We start from the raw sequence: 11,250 nt of genomic DNA on the forward strand, positions 1-11,250 counted from the left end.
GCATTATTACATGACAGCTAGAGACTGAGTGTGAACGAATGGGGCCTTTGTTGTCTTTTCCTAGCGCTACTTCGCACACATGGGGGGGGGAGGGGGATGTTACTCCATGTGTGGCAAGGTGGCGATGGGAATGAATAAAGGCAGACAGTATGAATTATGTACATGTGTATGTATGAATATGTCTGTGTGTGTATATATATGTGTACATGGAGATGTATAGGTATGTATATTTGCGTGTGTGGACATGTATGTATATACATGTGTATGTGGGTGGGTTGGGCCATTCTTTCGTCTGTTTCCTTGCGCTACCTCGCTAACGCGGGATACAGCGACAAAGCAAAATAAATAAATAGATAAGTAGTATATATGTATATGTCTGTGTATGTATGTATATGTATACGTTGAAGTGTATAGGTATGTATAATGCATGTGTCGGCATTTATGTATATACATGTGTATGTGTGTGGGTTGGGCCATTCTTTCATCTGTTACCTTGCGATACCTTGCTAATGTGGGAGACACTGACTAAGTATGATATAAAAAAAAGAAATTAATTGATAGGTGTGGAAGAGATTTTTGGATGTACATGTGCTGAGAAGGGCAGCTGGTGGGATTTCTGATCACTTTCTTGTGATGGCAAGGGTGAAGACTTTTAGTTGTTTTAGGAAAAGAGGAAACAATAACAGTTAGAAGAGAGTGGTGAAAGTAACTTGAGCTTGGAAAGGAGACTTATGAGAAGAAATACCAAGAGAGATTGAGTTTAGAATGGCAAAAGATGAGAGTAAATGAAGTAAGAGGAGTGAGTGAGGGATGTGAGGTATTTAGGAAAGCAATGCTGGCATGTGTGAGAGATGCATGTGACATGAGAAAGGTATGAGATGGGTAGATTAGATAGTGTAATAAGTGATGGGATGAAGAAGTATAGTTGCTAGTGAAACAGAAAAGGGAGGTGCTTGGGCAGTACTTACAGGGAAGGGTTAAAAATGGTTGGGGGATGTATAAGAAAAAGCAGTAAGAGGTCAAGAGGAAGGTACAGGGGTTGAAAAAAGGCAAATGAGAGTTGAGGTGAGAGAATATCAGTAAACTTTAGGGAGAATAAGATATTTTGGAAAGAGGTTAATGATAAGCAAAAAACAAGAAAACAAATAGGAAAATCGGTGAATGGGGCAAAATGGTAAGTGGTACCAGGTAGTGATGAAGTGAGGAGAAGGTGGACTGAGTATTTCAAAGGACTATTGAACATGTTTGATGATAGGATGGGAGACGTATGGTGTTTGGGGAAAAGGTTGTATGCAAAATGAGAGAGTTATAGGGAATGGTTTAGTGAAGAGAGAAGAGGTGGTGAAAGCCTTACAAAGGATAAAATTTGGCAAGGCGGGTGGAGTGGATGGTATTGCTGTTAAATTTGTTAAGAAAGTGGGTGACGGTGTTGTTGATTGGCAGATTAGAGTATTCAGTGAATGTATGGATCATGGTAGGTACCCAGGAATTGGCACAATTGTTTAAAGCCATTGTTTAAAGGCAAGAGGATTAGAGGTGAGTGTTCAAACTACAAAAGTATTAGTGAATTTGGTGTTTTCATTGAAGAATGTGTATGAGATATACTTAGAGAAAAGATTAGATTTATATGTAGCATTCATGGATCTGGAGAAAGCATCTGATGATGATGATATAGATGCCTTGTGTAAGGTCTTAAGAATGTACTTTGTTTGTAGAAAGCTGCTAGAAGAATTAAGAAATTTTTACCATGGGCTTGTGTATGAGAAGGAAGAGCGGAGAGTGAGTGGTTCCAAGTGAAGGTTGGTCTGTGGCAGGGATGTGTGATGTTGCTTGATTGTTTAATTTGTTTATGGATGGGGGTGATGAGGGAGATAAATGCAAGAGTCTTGGAGAGAGGGGTGACTCTGATGTCTGTAGGGGATGAGAAGCCCTGGGAGGTGAATCAGTTGTTGTTTGTTGATATAACACTGGTGGCAGATTTGAGTAGGAAACTGCAAAAGTTAGTGACTGAGTTTGGAAGGGTGTGTGAAAGGAGGAGACTGAGAGGAAATGTGAATAAAAGTGGTGAGGGACAGGTTAGTTGGGGTGAGTTTGAATAGGGACAAGTTGAAGGAAGTTTTTTAGATACCTAGGAATGGACATGGCAGTGAATAGATCTGTGGAAGTGGAAGTGAGTCAGAGGGTGAGGTGAGGGGGTGAAGGTTCTAAGAGCACTGAAGAATGTGTGGAAAGAGAGATTGTTATCTGGGAGGGCAAAAATGGGTATGTTCGAAGGTATAGTAGTCCCAACATATTATATGGATGCGAGGCATGGGCTCTAGATAAGACTGTGCAAAGGAGGATGTTTGTGTTGGAAATGAAATGTTTGAGGATGATATATAGTGCAAAGTGGTTTGATCAAGTAAGTAATGAAAGGGTAAGAAAGAGGTGTGGCAATAAAAAGAAAGTGATTGAGAGTGTTGAAAAGGATGTGTTGAAATTGTGAGGAAAGGTTGACAAAGAGGCTATTTGTTTGAGAAGTGGAGGGAAAAAGGAGAACACGGAGACCAAATTGGAGAGGAAGGATGGAATTAAAGAGAGTTTGAGCGATTAAGGCATGAAATGAAGGAATGTGAAAGGCATGCATAGGATAGAGTGAATTGGAATGATATGGTATACAGGGGTTGACGTGCTGTCAGTGGACTGACTCAGGGCATGTGAAGCATCCAGGGTAAGCCATGGAAAGGTCTGTGGGGCTTGGTTGTGGATAGGGAGTTGTGGTTTCAGTGCCTTACATATGACAGCTATAGAATGTATTTGAGCAAATTTAGCCTTTTTTCGTGTTTTCCTTGTGCTGCCTTGTTGATATGAGAAATGGCAATCAAGTATGAAAAAAAGCTCATCAGTAACAAATTCTTTGTGAAAGAGCAACTAATTAGACTTAGGGACTCACAGGGAAAAAATTTTTGAGGATAATGATGAAATATTTAAGGAACTGAATGATAAGTTAAAAAGTGTTTTTGATGTGGAGGATAATGATGCACCATTTACCAAGGTGGGAGAGGATGAAGTCTTGGAGCAATAATGACCATTAGACATGAGGCTATAAAATCAAAGTGACCCATATAAACTCATAGTCCTGATGAAGTCTACCCATATGTGTTGAAGAATGTGCAGAGGCTCTTGCTAGACCACGAAGTATTGTTCAGTCAATTGTAGAAGCTATAGTTCCAAAGATGTGAAAGAGGCAAATGTTGTGCCTGTAATTTTGAAGGGGGATCAGAAGACTGTACTGAACTACTGACCAGTCTCACTAACTAGTATGGATTGTAAAACGTTGAAGAAGGTAATCAGAAGGCAAATGAATAACTGCATGCAAAGGAGAAACTTTCTGAGAGACGACATGGTTTTAGGGAAAGGTCATACATAACTAATCTTTTTGACTTCTATGACATTGTTGATAAAAGAGAAGGATAGGTAGACGGTGTGGTCATGGACTGCTAATAAACCTTTGATATAGTTCCTCATTGGAGGTCAAGTCGAAAGCTAGATCTTCTGACAGTAATTATGGGATGAGCTCCTTATTGAAGAAGGAAGCAAAGAACCTGGAAAGAGGTTCATCCCTGAAGTGGGCTGAGGTTACAAGTGGTATACCAAAGGATCATTCTTAAGCCCACTGCTTATCTTTTAAACAAATGATGATGGTTGTATCATCCTACAGGGGGACCTAAACAGACTCCAAAGTTGGTCAGATGCATGGAAGATGAGATTTAGTCAGAGTATGTACAAGGTGATGAGGATGGGACAGAGTGTAAGAAGGCAATGGTGGGATTATTTCCTGTTAGGAAATAGATTACAGGAATCTGCTTATGGAAGAGATCTTGAGGTCAACATTGTACCAGATTTATCATCTTCACTTCACCATAGGAGATTTGTGAAAGAGGCATACTGTCTGCTGTCAGATATAAGAATCACATTCATATGTATGGACAAGGATGTATTTGTAATATCTATCGCTGCATACATATAACAGACCAAAATGGGATTATGCACATAAAGAAAGACTTTAGTAGGAGGATTCAGAGAAGAGTAACTAAGATAGTAACTGAATAAGAAGCAGAGGGCTGTAAAGCTGCCCACTGTGGAGGAGAGAGAGAGAGAGAGAGAGAGAGAGAGAGAGAGATGGGGGGTTGGATGTGATAGTACCCTTGGAAGTTGTTAAGAAGTCCTCTGACATTCCTTTTTCAACATGTCCACTCTCTTCCTTTCTTTTGCATTCAGGCCCCAAAACTTTCATTCATGCAACACTGTCAGGACTGTTATACTTTCCAACATGACCATCTCAGCGCTATGAAACATTGTCTGTAGCTCCCTCTCCCACCACATGATTTGCTTTAGCCCATGATTTTATTTGCTGTCAAGCACACCCCCATGTTCCTAAAGCACTCCACTTTCTCTAGGTCCTCCCTTCTCGAACTGAAACTCTGATCCCCTTGCTGCATCTCATTACCTTACTTTTGTTCACTTTTACTCTCAACTTTCTTCTTTCACACACTTACAAATTGTCACCAAGTCACTTATAAACAGCAATTGATTCACTTTCCATGGCCCCCACCCATAGCAAACTGTAGACCTGTCCCTTTCTCTGTAATGCTTATTTTCACCTCTCTCACTACCCTGTCAATAAACAGGTTAAACAAGCACAGTGACATCACTTACTGGTGATCCATCCCTGTGTACTGAAAAAGTGTGCCTCTGAACTTGCGCCTCTGAACTGCAGCCTGTGCTTGCTCATCTGTTCTGTTTCTGTTTGAAAAACCAGAGCTTTTCCTTCTTCTTGGAAGCATGCACTGATACATCCCATCCCTAAGAAGGGTAACCATTCTGACCCTTCTGACTATTTTCCTGATGCTTTGACATCAATTATATTCGAAGTTTTTGAATCCCTCCTCAACTTCCATATCCATAGACACCTTGAAAATAACAGTCTTCTCTCTTATCACCAGTATGGCTTCTGTAATGTGAGATCCACCGCTGATATTTTTCCTGTCTTAGTAATGTCTGGTTATTGTCCATGAAAGATTTTGGGGAGTCATGTGTAGTTACCTCTGACATATGCAAAACTTCTGATGGTGTGGCATTGGGGTTTCATCTCTAAGCTCCCATCTTTTGGCTTCCTTCCCTCATGTCATATCTAGCTTCTTCTCCAGCCAGTCTTTCGCTGTAGTTGATGGTTTAGCTTCCCCCCTTTTCTCTACCAACAGTGGTGTCTCAGTATTCTGTCCTGTCCCCTACACTTTTTCTTTTCTTTCATTGATTTCCTTTCCTCCTCAAATAATCAAATGTACTCATATGATGATGACTCAACACTGCATTCATTCACATTCTTCAATTCTGCTGCTTCTTCATTCATTTGATTTGCATTTCATCTTGACACAGCTCTCTCAGGAAACTTGGACAGGATATCTCAGTGTGGTAGACTAAATCTTGTCAAGTTTTATGCCTCCAAGACCCAGTTTCTTCCCATCTCTCCTTTGAAAACTCCTCAGAACTCTCGTCTCTCGTTTGATGGTTCTGTAATTCAACCTCTTGATTCAGTGTACATACTTGGTATTACTTTAACATCCTCTCTTTCGTGGAAACCCCATTACAGGAATAGCTAAGTCTTTCTCTAAGAAACTGGGTATCCTGTTTAGATGTTGAAACGCCTTTTCATCTGATCAATTGCTCCGTTTTATACAAAGTATTGATTTGAGCTTGTACTAAGTACTACTCTCACATCTGGGGTGTTTGTAGCTCTGCACTCCGACTTGTAAACTGTTCCAAGCTGACTTCTAAAACTTGACCCTTTTGCTCTGCGCTGCAGTTTTGGTTCACTTTCCTCCTTCTATAGGTATTACTTTGGTTTTTGCTTCTAAGAGCTGGCTTCCTATGTGTTGCCACCAAAGCTAGACCAAGCAATACTCGGCAAGTTGCTGCATCATATGATTACTGTATAGCCATTGGTAACTCAAGTTAGGCTGTTTTGATAACAGCTCCTTTCCCTACATGTTAAAGCTTCAGGATTCTCTGCCTTCTCATATCTTTCCCAATAACTATGACCATTCACAATTTGAAGGACAAGTTTTTTACTTCCTCCAAAATTCATAAATTCTTTCCCTTGTCTTTTCTTTTTTCACTTTCACAGTTCTCTCTATATTTCAGTTAAGGTCCGGCCTTGATATGGACTTTTGTCCCCAACTGGAGTATTCAACATGAAAAAAATAATTGGGAACCACTCACCCCCATCCCTTTCTACTCTTGCAGTAACTTTACATGTACCTGAAACATTTGTTGCAACTTCATCCTTTTTTTTTTCCTAGTTAGACATCCAGAATGTTAACCATCTTATTTCATAAGATTCTTCATTTAGTGTTCCATTTGCAAACAGATCAGGGGTAAAAACGCAAATCTCCTTTTCCTAAAAGTAAAGCTGTTCTTGCTTGTTTATCAGATGAATATCCACACCTGAAATCCTCACTGATACACATTGGCACTGGACATCAAAGATATCTCAGAGTTGATCTGTCTCTTCCTAGCATTAGGGCCTGAAAGATTATGACTGAAATCACAGAACTCTACTCCTTAGAGCACAGACGAAGCAAGTATGTCATCATCTATACCTGGAAAATGCTAGAAGGTATTGTGCTTAATTTGAACTCAGAAATAACTACTTGCTGGCATGACAGGCACGTGAGAACTGGTGAAATAATACCTCTGAAATCTAAAGGAGTGAAATGCACAAAAAGAAAATGACCTTTAAATATCCAGGGTCCAATACTCCTCAGCACCATGCCTGCAGTTTTAAAAAAAAATCTTTGGATACACAGTGGAAAGGTTCAAGAGTGTACCAGACCAGAAAGGCTGTAGGGGCTGCATGAGGCATTGAGCTGCAGCCTCCAACAGCTTGGATCTAACGTGGGTTGTGTGGGAAGAAGACCCTGAAAACTTGAAAACTTGACCAGGTAACCACCACCAGTTATTCACCAACAAAAGCCTGTTGGTATGTTGAATTTATAAAATGGGGGTTTAACTGCTAAATTGTCTAGATAGTGTATGTTTTGGATGGAGGATTCATTGAACTGTAACTCATAGATCTCAGTTGCTGGTTAAGAATGTGACATCCATGTGTTTGGCAGCTTGGCTTTCCATTCATGGGATATGTATGATTCCATTGTAAATAGACAAAGAAAGGCCACATATGCCCACATCCATTCTCAGTAAGTCATGTCTGATGCACCAAAAGTTATTAAGGCAGGGGCTGATGCAGTAATTAAGAGATTTTATGTAAGATTGGTATTTAGACTATTTTCCCTTCAAGAAAGTCTTTCATTACTTCGGAGTACAGATGTTTCAATACACTTAAGGTAGTGAAATTAACATTTATGAAATTTAGATATGATAGAAATTAAGCTTAATTTTGAATAGTAAGTAATGATTTGATTATGAAACCTCCAACAGATTCCTGACAATGATGTACAGATTGTCTTTGAGTGGGATCCAGCAAAGGTGATTGCAGAACGACAGAATGTTGAGGAATGGGTGGCACGTAATGTTGTCACTATGTTTGACCAAGAAAATACTTTACCTTTCATAGCACGTTATCGAAAGGATAAAACAGGAAACATGGAAGTAGAAAAGCTCCGTGAAATCCAGAATGCCTATTCACAGCTAAAGTAAGTAATTTTACAATTACAGGTTAGCCACAAATTTCTGTAGTAGTATGCAAATCTTAGCTCTTTGTAGTATCATGATTAGAATGTTGGTAATGCCTTTTGTGATCACCATTCATCAGAAATTCTCAGTTTTAATGTCTTTCTATGATACATATGTATTTTCCTATTTGCAACATGTCTTTCTGTCAATCTTAGTTATCATATCTCCATCCATTTTTAATTACTCTCAGGCAAAGGTCAATGGTTAAAGGGTGTAATGAAGTTGAATATGTAGGGGATGGCTTTTGACCAGATCAGTAAGGGTCAGGTTAATGGCCATAAGTATTGGGGCTGTAGTTAAGATGGCATTTGAGTGACTAGTAAGTGTCAGTTCAAAGGCCTTCTTCACTAAAGATTAGTGTTGTTGAGGATGTAGTGAAGTGTGGTTGTAATGAAGATGGCATTTGATATAATATGTAAGGGTTAGGTCAAAGGCTAGTACTGTTCTGAGTGAAGAGCAGTATTGTAGTGAAGATTGGGATGTAATGAAGATCAGGCAGGGTTAGGTCAAAGGTTAGTAATGTTGAAAATGTAGTTAAATTGGCCTCTGCCATGGCCCTTAAGGTTCAGATAAAATGTCCATGGTTGTAAAGATATGGTGAAGATAACTGTATGGTGAAAATGAGGAATTACTGAAGATAAGTATATGGTGAGGTTGAAGATATAGTGAAGATAGTCTTTTGCTTAAACTATAAGGGTCATGTCAAATGCCCATGTTGTCAAGGATGTGATGAAGAGGAGGATTTTGTGAAGTGTAGTGTAGGATTTAGCCTTTCACTTGTCACATAATGGTGAGGGTATAATGAAGATGATGATGCAGTGGAGATGATTCAGGATTAGGTTAAATGAAGGTATCCTTTGTCAACAGCCTGTGGAGTTTAGGGTGTTATGAAAATGTGTTTTTTGGGGGGTTGAAGTGAATCTGTGTTTTTCAAGGGCGAGATGAAGATGCTTTTGTCAAGTATGAAATTAATTTTGTTTTTCTAGTGTGTTAGTGAAAATGTGTTCCTTAAGGGTGAAGTGGAAATGCATCCATTCAAAATGAAGTGAGATTAGGGTTATGAGGGTGTAATGAAAATGAAGTTAGTGGTGTCCTCCTCCACAGTGAACAAGATTGATAATCATAGTGGTTGCTAATGCTTATCTTTCTTGGCTGTCAGTATATTATTTATAACTTCATATAGGGTGGCTCGAGTTAGTACAGTCTCTGGGTGCACTTACTCATATGGTGAGTTTTCACCCAGTGAATTTCAAAACCAGAGGCACACCTTATATTATGGAAAGGTCAGAACTCTAAAAGAAAGATGCCTGCTTTCATAAATGAGGTTGTATTGCACTTCATACTATACCCAAAATGGTTGTTCCATGACACCATGTTTTACCCATTTTTATTTATTCATTTTTATTATACTTTGTTGCTGTCTCCCATGTTTGCGAGGTAGCGAAAGGAAACAGACAAAAGAATGGCCCAACCCACCCACATATACATGTATATACATACACATCCACACACACATATATACATACCTCTACATTTCAATGTATACATATTTATACCTTATAGGTATAATGTGGGAGACAGCGACAAAGCAAAATAAATAAATAATTTTTTTTTTTTTTTTTGTCGCTGTCTCCCGCGTTTGCGAGGTAGCGCATGGAAACAGACGAAAGAAATGGCCCAACCCACCCCCATACACATGTATATACATATGTCCACACACGCAAATATACATACCTACACAGCTTTCCATGGTTTACCCCAGACGCTTCACATGCCTTGATTCAATCCACTGACAGCACGTCAACCCCGGTATACCACATCGTTCCAATTCACTCTATTCCTTGCACGCCTTTCACCCTCCTGCATGTTCAAGCCCCGATCACTCAAAATGTTTTTCACTCCATCTTTCCACCTCCAATTTGGTCTCCCACTTCTCCTTGTTCCCACCACCTCTGATACATATACCCTCTCGGTCAATCTTTCCTCACTCATTCTCTCCATGCGACCAAACGAATTCAATACAGCCTCTTCTGCTCTCTCAACCACACTTTTTATTACCACACATCTCTCTTACCCTTTCATTACTTAGTCGATCAAACCACCTCACACCACATATTGTCCTCAAACATCTCATATCCAACACATCCACCCTCCTCCCCACAATCCTGTCTATAGCCCATGCCTCGCAACCATATAACATTGTTGGAACCACTATTCCTTCAAGCATACCCATTTTAGCTTTCTGAGATAATGTTCTCACCTTCCACACATTTTTCAATGCTCCCAGAACTTTCGCCCCCTCTCCCACCCTGTGACTCACTTCCGCTTCCATCGTTTCATCCACTGCCAAATCCACTCCCATATATCTAAAACACTTCTCTTCCTCCAGTTTTTCTCCATTCAAACTTACCTCCCAATTTACTTGTCCCTCAACCCTACTGCACCTAATAACCTTACTCTTATTCACATTTACTCTCAACTTTCTTCTTTCACACACTTTACCAAACTCAGTTCTTATTCACATTTACTCTCGGCTTTCTTTTTTCACGCACTTTACCAAATTCAGTCACCAGCTCCTGCAGTTTCTCACCTGAATCAGCCACCAGCGCTGTGTCATCAGCGAACAACAACTGACTCACTTCCCAAGCTCTCTCATCCACAGCAGACTGCATACTTGCCCCTCTATCCAAAACTCCTGCATTCACCTCCTTAACAACCCCATCCCTAAATAAATTCAACAACCATGGAGACATTACGCACCCCTGCCGCAAACTGACATTCACTGAAAACCAGTCACTTTCCTCTCTTCCTACTTGTACACATGCCTTACATCCTCAATAGAAACTTTTCACTGCTTCTAGCAACTTGCCTCCCACACCATATACTCTTAATACCTTCCACAGAGCATCCCTATCAACTCTATCATATGCCCTCTCGAGATCCATAAATGCTGCATACAAATTCATTTGCTTTTCTAAGTATTTATCACATACATTCTTCAAAGCAAACATGTGATCCACACATCCCCTACCACTTCTGAAACCACATTGCTCTTCCCCAATCTGATGTTCTGTACATGCCTTCACCCTCTCAATCAATACCATCCCATATAATTTCCCAGGAATACTCAACAAATTTATACCTCTGTAATTTGAACACTCACCTTTATCCCCTTTACCTTTGTACCATGGCACTATGCATGCATTCGACCAATCCTCAGGCACTTTACCATGAGCCATACATACATTGAATATCCTCACCAACCAGTCAACAGCACAGTCACCCCCTTTATTGATAATTCCAGTGCAATACCATCCAAACTCACCACCTTGCCGGGTTTCATCTTCTGCAAAGCTCTCACTACCTCTTCTCTGTTTACCAATCATTCTCTCTGACCCTCTCACTTCGCACACCACCTTGACCAACACACCCTATATCTGCCTCACAGCTTCCTCTTGCTGGTCTCACCCTCAAGAAGAGTGTAACAGTGGCCTGAGGAGATTCTTGGCAATGAGC

The 11,250-nt window shown here is 40.1% G+C and overlaps 1 protein-coding gene across 1 annotated transcript in view; it reads left to right on the forward strand.

Moving 5' to 3' along the window:
- The window catches only part of LOC139748912 (uncharacterized), a 112,648-nt gene extending 104,666 nt beyond the window's left edge, over nt 1–7,982 (forward strand). Inside the window, exons 4-5 of the mRNA XM_071662274.1 lie at nt 7,480–7,694; nt 7,925–7,982. Coding sequence (XP_071518375.1) covers nt 7,480–7,694; nt 7,925–7,982 — 273 coding nt within the window. The remainder of the gene's footprint in view (nt 1–7,479; nt 7,695–7,924) is intronic.
- Nucleotides 7,983–11,250: the final 3,268 nt, after the last annotated feature.

Source organism: Panulirus ornatus, chromosome 6, assembly GCF_036320965.1.
Source record: "Panulirus ornatus isolate Po-2019 chromosome 6, ASM3632096v1, whole genome shotgun sequence".
NCBI lineage: Eukaryota > Metazoa > Arthropoda > Malacostraca > Decapoda > Palinuridae > Panulirus > Panulirus ornatus.